The sequence below is a fragment of the Equus asinus genome, chromosome 3 (genome assembly GCF_041296235.1).
Source record: "Equus asinus isolate D_3611 breed Donkey chromosome 3, EquAss-T2T_v2, whole genome shotgun sequence".
Classification (NCBI taxonomy): domain Eukaryota; kingdom Metazoa; phylum Chordata; class Mammalia; order Perissodactyla; family Equidae; genus Equus; species Equus asinus.
The window spans coordinates 4,894,937-4,914,141 of record NC_091792.1 but is presented as its reverse complement, the minus strand read 5'-3'; the positions used below and the strand labels follow the sequence as shown (position 1 = coordinate 4,914,141).

The 19,205-nt window shown below is 45.7% G+C and overlaps 1 protein-coding gene across 4 annotated transcripts in view; it reads left to right on the top strand.

Moving 5' to 3' along the window:
* Positions 1 to 19,205, top strand: part of LOC106829803 (caspase-6) — a 33,733-nt gene that overhangs the window by 4,687 nt on the left and 9,841 nt on the right. Inside the window, exons 2-4 of one of the 4 annotated variants that reach the window (XM_044767403.2) lie at positions 5,883 to 5,959; positions 6,971 to 7,136; positions 9,102 to 11,919. In XM_044767403.2, coding sequence (XP_044623338.1) covers positions 5,883 to 5,959; positions 6,971 to 7,136; positions 9,102 to 9,220 — 362 coding nt within the window. In that variant the 3' untranslated portion in view covers positions 9,221 to 11,919. Of the gene's footprint in view, positions 1 to 5,882; positions 5,960 to 6,970; positions 7,137 to 9,101; positions 11,920 to 14,938; positions 15,178 to 19,205 lie in introns of those variants that run through there. The other 3 variants (XM_044767401.2, XM_014839073.3, XM_044767402.2) reach the window with 3 other exon arrangements.

Below are 19,205 nucleotides of genomic sequence, written 5' to 3'. Positions count from 1 at the left end.
TCTGCACTGTTCCCTGCAGACCACAGGGTGGGACCTTGGCGACCCAGCAGCCGCCTCCTGAGGCTTCTCATCTGCTTCGTTGTCTTTCAAGTGAAAGAAGTTGGTCTGTTTGGAAGTATTTACATCAAATTAAGAAAAATATGTAGAGGGGCCGGCCCTGTGGCCGAGTGGTTAAGTTTGAGCGCTCCGCTGCTGCGGCCCGGGGTTCGGATCCTGGGCGTGGACATGGCACCGCTTGTCAGGCCACGTTGAGGCAGCGTCTCACATCCCACATCCCACAACTAGAAGGACCTGCAACTAAGATATACAACTACATATTCGGGGTGGGGGTTTGGGAAATAAAGCAGAAAAAAAAAAGAAAAATATGTAGAAAAGAACTCTTTTTGTCTCAGGCCAGACAAGTCTGCAGATTTTAGCTGTCCATACAAATGATAATACATCACGTATCAAGAGAGGGGCAGTTGCTTAAGTCAAGAAGTGAAGTCAGTGACTGGTAGCTCTGTGTAGTTGTGCACAATGAATTTGGTTTGTTTTTTAAATCCTTCCCATCTCATTTTTTCTTAGCTTCCTCTATCTGCTTACAAATTTGGGGGCCAGTGGCCCCAGTACGTCATGGCTTTTTGGGTTAACTCTGTTTCTTTTGTTCTGAGTTTTTGCTTGCTTTACGTTTTGTCTGCTCAGGCTGCCATAGCAAAATACCGTAAGGGTGGCTTAAACAACAGGAATTTATTTCTTATAGCTGTAGAGGCTGGAGAGTTCCAGATCAAGGTTGGACCAACACTGTTCTGTAGTGAGGGCTCCCTTCCTGGCTTGCTGAGGCTGCCTCCCTGCTGTGTCCTGCGGGTGGGGGTAGGAGTCGGGGGCAAGCTCTCTGGCCTCTCTTCTTATGAGGGCACTGATCCCATCATGAGGCCTTGTTCTCACGACCTCATCTAAACCTAATGACCTCTCAGGGCCCCGTCACCAAATACATTGGGGGTTAGGGTTTCAACATAGGAATTCGGGGGGAGCACGGTTCAGGTCATAGCGCTTTGTAAACTGGCATCAGTAGAAATGCTAAATTTTGTTTAATGTTCAGCAGCTTATAACACCATCTGTAACAGCATTTAAAATAATGTTAATACGTTTGTAATTTTGCTATCTGTATCAACTTAATCTTTAATAAACAACTTTCTATATAATGTATCTTGTTCAGAAATAATTATTTCAATTTAAAGGTGAATTTAGAACTTCAAAGCACTTAGAATATTTCAGGAAACCAGTTACTTCCCAGTTTTCTGGGTTTTTTTGTTTCTCCTGTTGTTTTGCTGAGGATAAAGAACAATTTCAGCAAGGAGTGCTTGCCATTTTTTTCATCCTGTAGTTTCTTGGGTGCCCACTGTGTGCCTGGCATCTTCTTTGTAAGCAATACAAAGTTCCTGTCCTTGTAGAAACTGACTCATTATGTTAATTTGGTTGATAAAAGAAAGAAGAGTAAAGCCAACCAAGGGTGTATAGAATGGATGTGGAAGGGAAGGGGCGCTATTTTAGATGGAGTGAGCAGGGAAGGCCTCTGTGAGGAAGTGACATTAGCACAAGAAGCAAAAACCAAACATGGGCCCCTTCTGCTGCCTGTGCTGAGGAGCCGGTTTACCAGCGTTTATTTCGTCGTGTTACTGTGCGGTTTCTCCTGCGGTAGGTCTGGGTTATTGTTCTGTGTTATCAACTTCTCCACAGGGCAGTTTTAGGCACTGGCCCTGTTTGAGACAATGACCTCCTCCATCCTCATCCCTCTGCTTTCCTTTTTGTCAGCTTATTCTCTGGATTCTCTCTCTTCCTCTTTATCCTCCTCTAGTGGGCATGGGTTTTTCTGTGGGGTTTTTTCCCCCAAACTTCATTCTTTATTTGCTTCTGATCAGTCTCCAGTTCAAAGGTAATTACCTTTTACAAAATGAGAAAATATATATATATGCTAATACATACACACATACATGTATCACTATCCTTACTCACAGAAAAATGTTAAGTGTTTTTATAGGCTTGAAATCGGAAAAAAGTCCATGGATTTATATGTAATACAAAGAGAAGGGAAATAAAAGTACTACTGTTGTATGAATATACAACATCGCGGGAAGTATCTTCCTGATAAATAGATACTTGAGGAGATTAGAAACCCACATACCTTTAGAACTCCAGGCCCGTCTCAGTTGTCTGAGGGTGGTAATCTTTGGTCCTCGCAGAAAAGGGAGAGGTGCCAGAAATCCAGACTGGCAGAGGGGCATGTGCAGGGCATCCAAAAAGTTGGAAACAGGCTAAACAGCTGGTTGGTTAGTTTTCCAAGTAATATGCCCCAAATATGTCAACCTCTAGACCCCTCTTCTGGTGATACACTTCTGAATTTAAAGCAGTAAGTCTAGTTGTTAACCTGAAAAATACATGCAGTGGATACACTATTTTTCCTGTCTCCAGACTTTTTGAACACTCTTTGCCATATTTATTGTACTGGTTTTAAGATTAAAAATTTGACCCATTGCTTCATGTCTATTGCTAGATAAATTTCTAAACATTTTAAACAGTTGATTGTTAAAACCACTGACTAGAGAGAGCTTGGTGGTGAAGCTTCAAGGTGCTTGAATGGCTTCTCCAAGAATATAATGCTGATCCAGCCTCCCTCCCTTTTGGTGAAGAAGTTTCTAGTGTGGTGGGACAAAGAAAGCCTTTGGTCATGTGCTTAATTTCTAATAATACTCCCATGGAAAATGTAGGCTGGATAAAACTTGACTTAGGTGAAGTCACAGCTGGTTGAGTGGTCTACCCAAAGAGTTGGGTTAATGACATCGTGGCTGCTTGTAGAGAAGGCTCATCTGTCGGGGGGTGTTGTGGAGCTCTGTCCTGGCTGACATCTGTGTCTCAAGTTCGTGAATATCTGGGAGTAGCAAGTAACGCTGGGTGAATAGCTCTAGATGTTGAATAGTCCTGAATGATGTACTAAAACTAACAGGACAGAGTTTTACAATCTAGTATTTAGGCTCACAAACTAAATTTCAGAAGTGCTGAGCCTCTAGCAGTAGATATTAAAGAATTTATTTTCTAAAGAACTGATGTATTTTTCCTGGCGTCTGATGTATCTCAACAGTGAGATAGCTGAAACATATACTAACTGTCTTAGGCTGTATTAATACAAGTACGTTATCCAGCTCAAAACAGGCCCACCATACCTAATGGGGTTCTGTTTGGGCTGCCCCATTTTAAAGAGATGTGAGAGACTTGAGGCCATCAGGCTTCGGAGACTGATGAGTGCTCACCAAGCTCAAGAGAGACCTAGGGTAGACAGCAGTACCAGGTTATCTATTTATAATGAGAATTGTAGCTGCTATCAGAATCGGCCTTCCAGGTCCTCTGCTCGCTCAATCATTCATTCATTCATCAACAAATATTTATTAGAACCTAACCATATTCATATTCCAGGCACTGGGGGTACAAACCAAAGTTCCTGCCCTCAAGAAGGAGTTTTTACTTTAGTATGGGGAGAGAGAAAGGAAATATGTAGGTTAGTGGTATAGTGTGTTCAAAGGTCATATGTGCTACAAATGAGAAGGCCTTGCTGAGAAGGTAGAGGAGTAACTGTGTAGCTACCAGGAGGAAGCATCCACACAGAGGAAAAGCAGACCTGAGTGTCTGTGGAACAGCAAAGAGGTCAGATGTGACCAGATGGAGTGAGGAAGAAAGGAAGTGAAGAGACGGACTAGTAAGGAGACGAGGTCAGAACAATATGGAGGCAGGGGGTGTAGATTATATAGGGCTTATAGATGTGGAAAGGATTTTTGCTTTTATTCTGAATAAGGTGAGAAGCCATGGATGGGTTTCGGCAGAGGCAAGACTTGACCCAACACACATTTTAATAGGATCCCTCAGATTCAGTGTTGAGATTGGACTCTAGCCGGAGGTAGGGCAGAGTGCGGAAACTGGAGTAAGGAGACTGGGGGGTTATGGCAGTAACCTTGGGCGTGAGGCAGGATGACCGCAGTGAACGTGGTGAGAAGTGGTTAGATTCTGCTATTTTGAAGGTAGAGTCAACAGGACATGCGATTGAATTGGATGTGGGATATAAGAAAATGAGAGTGTCGAAGATGGCTAAGACTTTTTCCCAGAGCACCTGGAAGGATGGAATTGCTCTTACCTGAGAAGAGGGAACTGTGGGTGGCGCAGGTTTGGGGGTGAACGTCAGGAGGTGCATCTTAAGTTTGGGGTGCCCAGTAGACATCCAGGTGGTTACTGTATCCTCCCTCTGAAGGCCCTTGCAAGTGAAAAGCCAAAGCATGAACAGTTTCCTTCACACTGAAGGACGGAAGGCGGAACTGAAGGATCACAGTGACTCACTTCTGATGGCCTGAGGCATTTACCTTCATCTCCAGGGGCCCAGAACAGCCCTCCTTGGACAGCGCTGGAGAAACAAGCCCGGCTTCTGTTGTCGGCCGCCGCGTTCCTGGGTCCACCGTAGTGGTTCCTTCTGCACACAGTGCTCTTCGGACGGGGTGGAGCAGCTGTAACTCTCCTCCTTCGTGGGGCTGCTCCCTTGAGGCTCGGCCCACTCGCCTTTGTGGAGCCTGTGAATCTTAGCAACTCCCTCAAACCACTTTTACATGATTACCTGGAGTGGGTTACTTATTTTGCTGGCTGGTTGCTGGAAGGGTTGCTTTTTTCTCCCCCTCACTTCACTTTTGGAGGGTAAACTTATCTTTATTTAAGTCTCCTAGTAATAAATGTTAGTTGAATGAAAGTTGAAGTACTTTGTGTCTCTCAAGTATCCAACTGCGGGGTGGTATTTGGAATAACTGGGGATATTTTCTTTTTAGAAGTAAAGATAAATGATAGCCCCAAATGTTTGAAAGGATTATTATATAAAATAGGGAATTGACTTGTTTTCTGTTGCCTGGTGGGTAGAGGATTGCTTACAGTAGAATTTACAAGAAAACAGGAAAAGGAATTTAATGGTTTGTGCCATTCCGCAATGGAATAGGCTGTTTCTTGATATTTTAGGAGGATTGTGGGAAACATTCAGAGAGAGGGTAGGTGACTGTTCTGTATGGTGCTGTGATTTCTGTATGACACGAGGAGGGATATTTCTGGGGTACCTTCCAGCATTTGGGACTGCTATGATGTCATCTCTTTTCATTACTGAATCGTTGTGCTATTAGGGAGACTGTAACTGGAGTAATGTATTTCACCAAGCTATCTTTATTCCTAACTTTTCTCCTTAGTTGGTAAGAGAGTATATTTGTGAAATGGTTGGCTGGAGTCTGGACTAGAATGTGTGGTCCCGTCATGCCTTATAATGGTAATTAGATGGTCATCGGATGACCTTGTCTTCCTTAGCTGTAGGCTCTGGCGGAGTACACTGGTTAGTTGATAGTCATTGAAGTTTGTGTGCAGTGGTGCATTGGCTCAAGGTTGGGAAGATACGCTTCTTGCCCTATAGGTTTTAACCTAAAAATAGAAGTTTTAGAATGTTCAGGAAAACAGGGTGCATTTATCTTTCCTGTATATGGACCCAGTCTGGCATGTAACCTCTGAAATCTCCAGAAGTCCAGGATAAGCTTTTGTGTATTTGTATGGTATGGGTTTACAAATATGATTACATTTTATGAACCCCCATACATTTTATGAACCTCCATATATGTGTCTGTGTGTCCATTCGTGCATTATTTCAGCACAGGAGAAATAAAAATAATTAGGTAGACAAGTTAGCATTCTTAATGCTCATCAGAATAAAGACATATTAACTTATGTCAGCATCCCAATGTTAAATATTTCAAAGGCTGGTCTAGCACATTGTTTGCTTTTTTGCATATGTATTTTCTATCATGTTGAAAATTAATCATGATACCATTTCTATTTTATAGGATCTAAGCCTGTCCCACGTTATGGTTATAAACCCTCCCCACCGAATGGATGTGGCTCTCCACTGTTTGGTGTTCATGTAAGTATTATTTTTCATCTGACAAGTTTTATGATTGGTAGGCTGTGTAATACTTGATAATGCAAGACTATCATTATGTTCTCAGGTTCACAAATAATTTTGCTTGTTGTAACAGTGATCAGGTTTATTATATTCTTTTATAGCTAAAACACATTTAATAAATCCTAACAAAGCTAAAGGGAGTACAATTCATGTTTTATTTTTTAATCTTGTAGATGTTAATACCATCTACATGATATTTTCTAATGTGACAAACATGGTTTAAAAGTTTGGAAGATATAAGTAGTACTACTTAGGACAAAAAGTATAGATAAAGCATAATATTTTCTATATTAAAACCAGGCTGAGCAGGGTGGCTGTGTGTTTGCTGTAGGGGAGGCTGGATCTGAGCCAAGTGTTATGAGGAAAAAGTTTATGAGAGTGATTCCTGGACACAAGTTTTCAGTATAAAGCTATTTAAAATACTTACAGATAAGTTATAGATTGGAAGGAACGGGATCTCTAGGGAGTGGACGAACACTGAGAGATTAAATCACAAGAACAAAATTTGGAGTTGTAGGAGCTTAAAGGTTTTCTGTAACATTTCATATAAAGTACATTTTGTTGGTGGAGGAGGTACAAAATACTTGGAATATCCAAACACCATGCTTGCTCAACCCCTGGAGGAATCTTTTCTATGCTCCTAGCCTTACCTTTCTGTTTTTAAAACTATGGTTTGTGTTTTGGACGATTGGCAGTTGGGTCTGTTAGCGGCAGGTAACTGCGTATTCAACACTGCAAAATAGGCAGCTTTGGGGCACGGCTGAGGGGGAGAGCACAGACTGATGGGGATGGCACGGAGGACAGTGATGCAGAGAGGGTGGCGGGGGGAACGTTCGTGGGCAGATGGGACGTGGGAAGTGAGCTGTACAGCAGTTGCTGTCTCCTTTCTCCATCTTTGCGAGTGCGGGGTGCTTCAGCAGAGGAGCTTGCAATTTCCCCACCAGTCATGCATCCACACACCTCTTTCAGCTTAACATCGGCATCCCCTCCCTGACGAAGTGCTGCAACCAGCACGACCGCTGCTATGAGACCTGCGGCAAAAGCAAGAACGACTGCGATGAGGAGTTCCAGGATTGCCTCTCGAAGATCTGCCGGGACGTGCAGAAGACACTGGGCCTGGCTCAGCACGTGCAGGGTGAGGTGACCCGGGGGCGGCCCGAGTGTGGTTTGTAAAGCTTTGTTGGATGCTTCATGTCTTCGTACAGGGTTTACCAATGGAAGTCCTCCACTGTATCTTACCTTATCTATTGTGCATGGCCCTTCTATTCTCTGACACGAGGAGTTAAGGATTTTGTAATCTAAAATGATTTATAGTCACAGAAGCAAAAAGTGTTAGAGAACCTTAGGAGGAGGGTATGTGAGGCGGAGAAGAATTCATCCAACATCTTGTACCCTGAAGTATTTCTCTAACTATCCGGAGTTGGAAGCTTTGAAACCCTGGATCCAGTGAATTTGAAGAGGATAGCACATTGGATTTGGAGTAGGACATTCTAGAAGATTTGAGTCTTAACTCTGTCTTTTCATAGATATCTCTGTCAGGAGGGCCCCCCCAAGGTTCAGTGCTTTGCTAGGAGGACTGACGTGGTGACGATAAAGTGATACATGGTGACAGTAAAGGAACAGGGGCTTCTGTGTCCTCGTTTATAAAGCGAGAATGGTAATATCCATCTCGGAGTTGTCCTGAGGGTAAGATGAAATAGTGCTGGAGATACAAATCCCTGTGCAGATACTCTTGGCCACAAGATTTCTGTACTGTTACATACCTAAAGTCAGAAGAGAAGGGGTGATGAGAAGGAAGGGGCAGGAAAGAAACTAACATTTTTGGCACTTCCCATAAGGCGCTGTGCTGGATGCTTTAGACATGTTTCCATGGATGTTCACAGAAACGCAAAGAAGTAGGTGGCATTATACCCATTTTTCAAGGAAGAAAACTGACATTCAGAAAGAAGTAACTTGCCCCAAGTAATGCACTTCTGACTCTAAAACTTATGTCTGTCAACTACAGTATTCCCCAGATAGTCTCATATTATAGGTGTGATTCTGAAATCCTAGTTATAGCTGTCAAGGGAGAAATCTGCTCCAGGAGAAGCTGGAACTCAGCACCTCTGAGTCACTTGTGTGCTTTCCGCTGAAGTGCGCTGGTTGTCCAGCTGAAGCGTGGATGGATGTGCTTCCTGTTTTCTGAGCTAAGGACACGGTGATGTTGCTAGACGATGAGACCAGTCTCCTGCCCGTCTCCCACGGAATCGTCACCGCCTTTCCACTTCTGCGGGTGGTTGTGCTCCTTAGTGCGCAAAGTCTTTGGGAGAACTTTGAAAGTGTCAAGATTTTGTAATGAAAAGTTTCTTCCTTAACATGAATATTTGAAATTGGAAGTATTTGAACAACTAAAAGGCGGTCTGGTATGTCTCTTTAAGGGTCGTGTATTGAGATCATCTTACCTGGGTGTTCCAGGTCTCTTAAGAAAAGTCAGTCCGTTATTTTTTTATACTCTTAAAAAAAAATTTAAAAAGCATACCAGAGGAAAAATACCTTTGCTTCCTTTGTCTCCCCTCCTAAGCTGAATCTGGGTAGTAGTCAAAGAAAGAGACTAGGGCCCATTTACTTTAAGCATCTTAAATAATGTGTGGTCAGTTCTTAGAATCCGTTGGCCATAATTAAATGTTTTGAGGTTTCTGTTTTTAACCTTCATTTCTTCTGCACCTAAAAATCTTTCCTTCAAGTGCAAACTTACGAGTGTTATCAGGCATCTCTCTTGGTGATATTTTTCAGATGAAAAGAAAATGAACAGTGATAACCTGCTCAGTGCTATGGAGAGAGACACTGGTTTGTCTAGCGCAAAAAGTTGGGTTGAACAGTTGCATGCAAACAAGAAGTAGATATGTGGCAGAGAGGCTGAAACTGAAACTTTGTATACACTACTGGTTTGCAGGGTTTGGGAGGCCTTTCAAAACCTGACATAGGGTTAAGTGCCCACTGAGGACACGCTGGATGCCGCCCACTGAGCACACGCTGGATGCCGTGCTGTCTCCTACCATGCACGTGAAGAGCGCGACGGTTTGCAGCTGCCCAGCACTAACGGCGCTTTCTTGCTTTGCAGCGTGTGAGACAACAGTGGAGCTCCTGTTTGACAGTGTCATCCACTTAGGCTGCAAGCCGTACCTGGACAGCCAGCGTGCCGCGTGTAGGTGTCGCTATGAAGAGAAAACTGATCTTTAAAGAAGATGCTGACAGGTGGTGACAGCAGTTAGGACGGAGGAACGTAACCAGTGACAAAGAACTAATGCTTTTACAGCATAACGCCGCCTTATTTTTGTGAAAGGATTATTTTAAGACCTTGTTTTGACATTAAAACTTCAAACTAAAGAAAAAAGGGGAGGTTATCTTCCTGGACGTTGCTCCCAGTGGGCCCTGTTGTCTTGACCAGTGTCAGAAAGAGGTGCGTGTTAAGGGGAGAATTTTGAAAGAAAGAGTCTGTAACTCACTTTTCACAACCATATTTACCCAAAAAATGAGGTCAACGTAAAATTCATCAAATAGTATGTTCAACATTATTTTATTTGGAAATATCAGGAGGTCTTCACTTAGAAGTATATTTGTTTACTATAAAATTTCAAGTATACATTTATGCCTGGAAGGATCTGACTTTATTTTTTCTCTGTTTTAATTAACACATAATCTACTCGTTTTGTGTAGCCCATTGAGTATATGAATGTCGTACTTCTTTAATGACAGGACCAGTTACAAGGACAAGGTTTCCACGTCTGTTTCTCTTGTAAAATTGGAACCATCAGCTGGTGACCTTGGGGAGCAAAATCCAGGGTATCTAGGTATATGTAATGTGCCTAGAAGGTGATGCAAACCAAATTCGGAAGCACAGCCACTCCCAATTTATGAACCACTCATATGACAGATATCGTCTTTTGCTGCAACCTTTGCCTAAATTGGAGAAAAGATGGATTTAATGAGACCAATGAAAAGTTGTTTAACACACATCAGAGCATTGCATGGGTTATGGGTTACAGCCCAGGATCCCAAGCGTATATATCTTTTGGGTAACCTTTGACCAAAGTTATTAAGAAAAACTGCTTGGAAAGTCAGAAAGACAGGAACAGGGGAAGTGGTTCTGTTTAAGTCATTACAGGCAGACCTGGGAAGAGGGAAAAATATTTTCTGGAGAAAGGGCCACATTTGTAATGGAGTATCTCTCGTTGCTGAGAACCCAGTAGCTCACCAGCTGAGACGTGGCAGCTGTTCTGCTCAGAGACGTGTCCTCTGTCTGACAAGGCGAGTGTAACCCTCATGGCCAGGTGAGCAAATGAGCAAACTGGCCTCCACTTTAAATGTTTAGAACCCTTAATTGATACTTTTCAGACTTTTAAAAAGGTACAGTTTTATAAGCCATTATCAATATTTAATATTTATCAATATTTACTATTGAAATACCTGACATAATGAATTAATAAATTAAAGGTAACATCATAAATTCATGGATTTTCTTGGCAGCATTGACTTTCTGGAGAGGACACACTCAAAATGTTTTTGTAAAATATTTAATTCATGGTTATAAATTATACAGAAATCAGTAGAAGCTGTTTTTATATGTTAACATGTTTGTTTTTTTAACTTGTTAACTTGGAATCATTTTAGATTTACACTAAAGTTGCAAAGATAGTATAGAGACTTACCCCTAATGTTAACGTTTTACAGAACTGTGAAACATTTGTTAAGAAGCCAACACTGGTGATGGCTGTTAACTAACCTCCAGACTTGACTTGGATTGTACTGGTTTTCCCCTCAGGACCCAGGAGGAAACCACATTGCATTTGGTCATCAGGTCCGATTAGCTCTGCTCTCACGTCACGGTTCCTCAGTCCTTCCTTGTTTTTCATAACCGTGACAGTTTTGAGGAGTACTGGTCAGGTGTTTTGTAGACAGTCCCTCAGTTTGGGTTTCTCTGATGTTTTCTTCATGATTGAACTGGGGTTATGGATTTTTAGGAAGAAAACCACAGGTGAAAGGTTCTTCTGGCCGCATCGTATCAGCGTTGAATGCTGTGGGCTTGTGTTAACTCTGGGCGCTGGGTCAGGTGGTGTCTGTTGGGTCCTCCATGTAGAGGCACTGTGTCCCTTTCCATCCTTCTGTTCTTTGGAAGCCTGTCACCAAGTGCAGTCGGTGGGAGGTGGGCAAGATTATTTATGTTCCGCCTCCTGGAAGGGGGAGTGTCTTTATGTAGTACTTGGAACTCTTCTTTAAGAAAGATTTCTCTCTCGCCCGTTTATTTATTCAATTATTTATATCAGTATGGACTCGTGTATTTCTTTTATACCTTGGGTAATATTTATTTTGTTGCTCAGTCGTTCTGGCTTGGCTATTGGGAGTTATGTCAGGTTGGCTCCTGTGTCTTTGACGTGTCCCATCCTTTTGATTTTTGAGCACTTCCATGCTTTTCTAACAAGAAAGTAGGAAAGTTGCTTCAGGCTCATCTTGTATAGCCCCAGCCCTCGAATCAGCCTCTTCTCCAGGGAGCCCTGGTTCCCTTCCTTGGAGAATGGTTTCCAGTGGGACTTAGACACCAAGATTTGGGCACTGGATGCGCTCCTTGCTCCTGAGGAGTCACTGCTTCCAGACCCGCCCAGCAGACAGAGCTAGGAAATGTGTGTGTATATGAACCCATGGATGTGTACATATCTGTAATTATTTCTGTATGTGTATATATATTAAGCTGAGCATGAGTTCGTACTGATGTCCTCACTCAAATCCTGTACCACACGGCATATATTTAGATTTAGGGATGGTATTTTCCCTAGCCACAGAATAAAATTTAAAAACAAGCAAAATGCCCCCCAAAACTAGCAGCTCTTTACAAGAAATGTGATATTGATATTTTAAAGTAATAAAACTGTGTTACCTGTAAATATTGCTGTCTGTTTAAAATCTTTTGACACTTCTTCCAGGGACATATATGGCTGTATTCATTTCATAGGTGGAGAAACTGAGGCACAGAGAAGCAGTAACGAAGACAGAATTGAAATATGCGGGCAAAAGCAAATTAAACACACCTTCTGGAGCAGCCTTTCCTTCAGTGAACCCCCAGACCGGTCTAGGCTAGTAATCCTTAAAAAGTTGTTTTGTTAGGGCTCATTCTCCTAAAATGAAAAGGTGGTATTTCTATCAGTATTTATAGAAGTACAAGATTATCGGGAGGTCAGAATGGTCATTATTTCATCCTGGTGCAAAACAAGAACAACATCCACACAGTGAAGACAGCGGAGTCTTCCTGGGAACACAGCTGTGTTCAGTAGGCTGACTGCAGTAACTCTGGGGAGTAGAACGGAAGCCGTTAGGTGAGACCCTTCCCCCTGCGTCGCTTTGCCTCGTTGAAAATTCACAGCTGCCCCCTGCAGTATGTTCGTTCAGGTCTTGTGTAATGACTGCCTGTGATAATTGAAGTAGCCCCTTTGGCTTGCTGTTTTTCCTCGTTGCCTGACCTTACAAAACCGGTGATCTTCCAAATCATAACTAAAAGAGCAAGAATGAATTGGTGTAACCAGTATATGAAAAATAACTAAATAGCAGTTATTAATGAAAATAACTGAAACCAGATCAGTGGGTCGTCTGCACAGCAGCCCAGTGAGGTCATGCTGCTTCACCTCAGGGTGATTAGGTTTCCAAACGTCCCACAAAGTCCCCTTGCCGACGACAACTCAGTCGTTTCTTCGTTGGCGCTCAAGTGTAGGAATCAGAGTCCCAGAAATTTGATATTTCTATGATTTATATGAGAAAACAGAAGGTTTAGTGGGGTAAACACTGAAAAAAAATGACCAAAATTTAAGTTTTAGACTAATCTCTTAATTTAATTTTACTCCATGTATTTCATTCCTAAAATAGGTGACAGTTGACTAAAACCTCCAGTTTTAGTCAATTCTGTGTGACTATTCACATATAGGAAGAATCAAGCCATCCTGTCAGTTAACTTTCGGTCTTTAGTCTGTCCTAATTATTTGGTAATGTGGATTTGCCTTCCGGCTCTTCTTTGAGAAGGAAGAGAGAGCTTGGCAGGATTCTAATCAGTCTGTGAGTGGTTCTCAAAGGTGACCAGGCAGCAGAGTCACTGGGAGGCTTCCCCGCCCCCCACCCCCAGTTTCTCATGCAGTAGGTCTGATTGTGTAGGTCCCAAGAGTTTGCATTTCTGGTAGGTTCCCAGATGTTGTTACTGCTGGTTCAGAGGCCACAGTTTGAGAACCGGTCTCGGTAATCTTCAATAGCTAAAAATAGCATGTACTGAAGGCTTCCTGTGGGCTGGGTGCTGTTCCAGACGTTTGGCAGTTACAGTCTCAGAAACTATTGAGTTTCCGTTCCCATTCTGCAGAGAAGAATTTGAAGCTGGGAGAGGTTGAACTGCATTACTTGTCCAGTGCCCCACAGCTAATAAGATGATGGAGCCAGAATTAGGACCCAGCAGCCTGTTTCCGCATCCCAGGCTCTTAGCCGTTTTAAGGATGGCTTAAAGCGCTATCCTGGGGGGAGACTACTGCTTTAAAAGGTTATAATACATTTATAATTCTGAAATAAGTATCCCCAAATGCTTTGTATTTATGTCTTGAGACAAAAATCTTACATTATATAACCACATAGGCTATGAAAGTAATGCAATATTCTGAGAGAAGACACTGGGGGGAAAAATAAATTCCTGCCGTCTGCTCCTTTCAGATAAGTGGAACATCAGCCAACTGGGTTGCGCTTGGGGGGGAGTTCAGGACTCAGGCAGAGGGGACCCTGAAAATAAGGCAAAAGAACAGGAAGCTCTGGTGGTCAGATAACATTCAGACTGGGTAAAGTCCAGAGAGCAGAGGCGGAAGCCCGGACTCTCATCCTGTGGGTGAGTATTTGTTGAGCGCCTCCTGCATGCCCAGCACCTGGGCTCTGTAAGGGGGAAGCCAACAGAAGGCCCGTCCTGCTCTCCGGGGGGGCAAGGTGGTGGCTGTAATCATTTATTGAGCTCTTCCCAAGCCAGGTGCTGCACCGAGTACACGGTCACCACCACCATACGGGGGAGGTGGATGTTCTTTCAAAAAATAATAGGGTAGTTTTTATAGAAGACAGATCCTTATCCTTATTTCCTAAGTATCCCTTACACTTGTTTTAACCTATTAGAAATGGTGCCTTACATTTTTTTCATCCAGTCGTCCAATCTTTTTATCCAAAGAGTTGTTCATTGAGGAAATTGACGCGATAGCCAACCACGCAAGGAGGAGCTCAATTAAATCCAGCGCTGAGCGCCGGTCCCTCCGGACCGCACTCTTGGTGAGGACAACACGCTCTGCCTCAAGAAAAGCCATCATCTTGGGGCCGCCCAGTGGCCGAGTGTTTAAGTTCCGCGCTCTGTTTCGCGGCCCAGGGTTTCGCTGGGTCTGATCCTGGGGGCAGGCGTAGCATTGCTCGTCAGACCATGCTGAGGCCGCATCCCGCATAGCACAACCAGAGGCACTCACAACTAGAATATACAACTATGTACTGGGGGACTTTGAGGAGAAGCAGGGGAAAAAAAAAAAAAAAGACTGGCAACAGTTGTTAGCTCAGGTGCCAATCTTAAAAAAAAAAAAAAAAAGCAAGCAAAGCCATCATCTATAGACCCCAATCATCTATAGACCCCAAAGTCCGGGCCCGGAATTTCTGCATGATTCCTTCCTCCAATTCGCTCTGCCTGTGGAAGCCGGACCTGAAAATCCTGGAGTTGCTTCCAGTTTACTTTGGCCTGAATCCCTATGCCAACAAAGAGGGTGGAGAGTAAATTATCCCAAGTCCCATAAAGTGACTCGCACGGGGGAAAGGACCCCAGGGGCAGCCGGAGCGCGCAGCACGCTCGGCGCCTCTGCGGGGACGGGGCGGGGGCGGGGGCGGGGCGCCCGGCATCGGGACCCGCCGGGACTCCCCGCCCGGGCCGCCGTCGGTCCCCGGGGTGGCAACGGGCCTTTCGTGGGGGCCGGCTCGTCTCCAGCGCCCGGCCGACGCGACCGCGTCCCTGCGCCCTCCCCCGGCTCCGGATTGGGGAAGCCGCGGCGGGGGCCCGGCAGGGGCGCGGAGGGGCGGAGGAAGGGGCGGGGGCTGCGGGCGGCAGGAAGCGTTGGCGGGCGGCGGGCTCGGCGGCCGGAGGAGCTCGGGGTGCCCTGCAGGTAGGGCCGGGGCGCCGGGCGCGCGCGGGGAGCTGGGGGCGCGGCGGCCCCGCTCAGGGCCGGTGGCGGCAGCTTGGCTTTTTGGTCCCGAACTGCCGCTCGGGCCCTGGGCGCCGCGTCGTTGCGGAGCGGGCGGCGACGGTCGCTGGGCGTGCCCGGCCGCCTTTGTCCCCGGCGGCCGTCTCTGCCCGGCGGCGGGCCCGTGCAAGCCTAGAGGCTGGCTGGCGCTCCTGGCGCCCCCGCTTGCTCCCAGCAAAGGTGGCTCCGGGAGGTTGGATCTTGTTTTGTCTTCTCACTTTTAAGTAAAGAGTGAACACAAGTGGTCGCACGCAGTCGTCCCGGGAGCGTGGCCAGCGCGCGGGGCGCCCGCACTTTGCCCGGAGACGGGAGTCGGGCCTGGAGGGACCTGCAGCTGCTTGTGGGTGTGAGCCGAAACCACAGCAGCTTTTCTCTACGAGATAATCACCTCTGCACGCTACTTTGGAACATTCTTCCCTATCACTAATTATATCACTGATACGGTTTAGAAACTTCGAGACTGGCTGTAGTAAAAGAAAAAAAAAGTAGAAGCGGGCGCGGTCTATGCAGAGTGCCTTTATTTCACAGCTGTTTTTTCCTTTCTACACGTGACAAGCCTTGCCCCAGAGGCGAGTTGAAGTCCCCGTGGTCGCTCAGGGTGGCCATTTCCATTTTGGAGCAGTGGTGAGGTGGGAAGCCGGCAGGGGTCGCTAGCCACGCACCTCCTCTTGCATCGTTCTCATCTCTTCCTGACCTTTTCCTGCCTGCTGCTTCCTTTTTTCTCCACTCCACCCCTTTTCCCATGTGTCCTAGGCCTGACATGGGTTACTCCACACAGGATTATTAAACAGATTGGGATAGGGGATCTGGGTGGATTTTCATAGCCACTGCAGTGGATGAAGACGCCGACAGTGCCTACAGAAGAAGTTTGGGGAAATGAGCACTTAGTTTGGAAAGGTAGCTGGTCTCTGGTGGGAGGAGGGTTAGCATGGTGAGTGGAGCGCTCAGACTGGAGGCTCCACAGGTGGGCCTGGCTTTCAACCCCACCTCCACAGCGCTGACCTTGGACAAGCCTGGCGCACTTTGTCCCTGCCTCATGGGGCTGTGGAGCTGAGTGAGATAAAGTATCCATAGTGCCAGGCCATCAACAAATGGGAGCTGGTAGGATTATCCGGAGGGATTCTCAAATAAGGTGAGGAAAAGGAGTGATTGGTTTATAGAAATTAGACTGGCGTAAGGAGCAAAGAGGTGGTGTTGCATTAGGGGGACAGGAATATTGCTTACATCAGAAGCTATGAGGGGCCGCCCCGTGGTGCAGCAGTTAAGTGCGCACGTTCTGCTTCAGCGGGCGGGGGTTCTCTGCTTCGGATCCCGGGTGCAGACAGTGCACTGCTTGGCAAGTCATGCTGGGGCAGGCGTCCCACATATAAAGTAGAGGAAGATGGGCACGGATGTCAGCTCACGGCCAGTCTTCCTCAGCAAAAAGAGGAGGATTGGCCCCAGTTAGCTCAGGGCTAGTCTTCCTCAAAAAAAAAGAAGCTATGAGAAGTGAGAGGAGGTCAAAAGTCAGGTTTAAAGATGGACCCATTTTTGATCAGTAGATTGCAGATGAACAGGAAGTGATAAATCTGTTATATCGGATGTCTCCTCCATTGAAATTTATTTTCCCCATGTCAACAAAGCCATCCACCTTGTTAGCCAGCTTATTTGCATCCATGCAGTGTAATGATAGTTGTTGAAGGGCACCCCTGCTCAAGCTTGCCTGCTTGGGACATACAGCTTGGAGTGACTGTGACGGTCACGATGTGTTATTTTCTCTGGAACGTGGGTAAAATTGATCAACTCCAGAAGAGTATTGGAACTGAGGTCCTAACCTTCTATCTCCATGGCTTTCTGTGCTGATTCAACAAATTGCTAGAAGAGAATGGCAGCTGGACCTGGTCGTTCATCGGTGTTGCAGGGCACAGGTGTACATGTGTGTGAGAGTGAGGGCGAGGGTTGGAGCTGGCGAGGACCGGAACTAAAGTTTTCAGAGCCCAGTTTCTTTCTACATCCATAGTATTAACAAAACAACAAAAAGCTTTTTAAAAACCTCTCGCTGAGATGCTGTATCTGTTAACTTTGAAATTGAATGTCATTTTAAGCCAATTATCTTGATCTACTTAAAACTAGCTCTCATTCCTAAATCTACAGATCTTGACTAAGCTATGGCAATATTTGAGACAACCCAAATGCGCATCTTAAATTACATCCAGCCAGGAAGAACTAGAAGCTCCTTCCCTAGACTATGAAAAGCAAACTTTAAAGACCCAGTGGCGTGTATATCTCCCATGCTTTCACCCTCGAGGACTTGAGTTAGTTTGGTTACCAGCCATTTGACACAGCTTCTGCCAGGTGGACCTCAAGCTGCCTTAGGTTTATGAGCCAATATGGTGCAAAAGCTGGAAGAGGTGAGCTGCTGGATCTGCCAGTACTTCATCCCCATGGAAGAGATTCAGTTCTTTCCAACCTGAGCAGGTTTGTGGGGGGTGAAGAAGGTGGCTGGCTTTTAGATATGGATTTAATGTGTTTAGTTTGAGTTATTCTATTTATAGTATAATTGGTTTAAAGATAAAGAAGTGAGGTTATTAAAGGAGGCAGATCCTGGAACACTTCTGAAAATGGGAGGAGAGAAAATCCCTGCACTGCCTAAGTAAAGCAGTGTGGGGATAGAAAGGAACCCCAGAGAGCAGTGTGTGGGGGAGGAATGTGCTCAGTAGATCACTGTTTAAAGTAGGAGGTATCCAAGGTAGAGCCGTGTGTGGGGGAGGAAGTAACCCTGGTAGACGGGGTGTGGAGTAAGAAGTATTCAGGGAAGAGCACTGTGTGGAGTGGAAAGTATTCCAGGTAGAGCAGTGTGTGGAGTAGGAAGTAGTTGGTATATCAGTGTGTACAGAAGGAGGTCTTCTGGGTAGAGCAGCGTGTGAAATAGAAGGTGTTCCGGGTGGAGGAGTTTATAGGTTAGGAAGTATCCCAGGTAGAACAGTGTGTGGAGCAAGAAGTATCTCAGTAGGGAGAGGAGGTACACCAGTAGACCAGTTTCTGGAGGAGGAAGTATACCCAATAGAACAGTGTGTGGAGCAGAGAGTATCCTAGTAGAGCTCTGTGAGGAGTAGGAAGCGTTGCTGGTAGAGTTGCAAGTTCCCCTGTGGAGCCCTGTGTGGAGCAGGAAGTTTCCATGTAGAGCAGCGTGTGGAGTTGGAAGTTCCCCTGTGGAGCCCTGTGTGGAGCAGGAAGTTTCCATGTAGAGCAGCGTGTGGAGTTGGAAGTTCCCCTGTGGAGCCCTGTGTGGAGCAGGAAGTTTCCATGTAGAGCAGCGTGTGGAGTTGGAAGTTCCCCTGTGGAGCCCTGTGTGGAGCAGGAAGTTTCCATGTAGAGCAGCGTGTGGAGTTGGAAGTTCCCCTGTGGAGCCCTGTGTGGAGCAGGAAGTTTCCATGTAGAGCAGCGTGTGGAGTTGAAAGTTCCCCTGTGGAGCCCTGTGTGGAGCAGGAAGTTTCCATGTAGAGCAGCGTGTGGAGTTGGAAGTTCCCGTGTGGAGCCCTGTGTGGAGCAGGAAGGTTCCATGTAGAGCAGCGTGTGGAGTTGGAAGTTCCCCTGTGGAGCCCTGTGTGGAGCAGGAAGTTTCCATGTAGGGCAGCGTGTGGAGTTGAAAGTTCCCCTGTGGAGCCCTGTGTGGAGCAGGAAGTTTCCATGTAGAGCAGCGTGTGGAGTTGAAAGTTCCCCTGTGGAGCCCTGTGTGGAGCAGGAAGTTTCCATGTAGAGCAACGTGTGGAGTTGGAAGTTCCCGTGTGGAGCCCTGTGTGGAGCAGGAAGGTTCCATGTAGAGCAGCGTGTGGAGTTGGAAGTTCCCATATGGAGCCGTGTGTGGAGCAGGTGTGTGGTAGAGCCGTGTGTGGAGGAGGAGCAGGTGTGTGGTAGAGCCGTGTGTGGAGCAGGTGTGTGGTAGAGCCGTGTGTGGAGGAGCAGGTGTG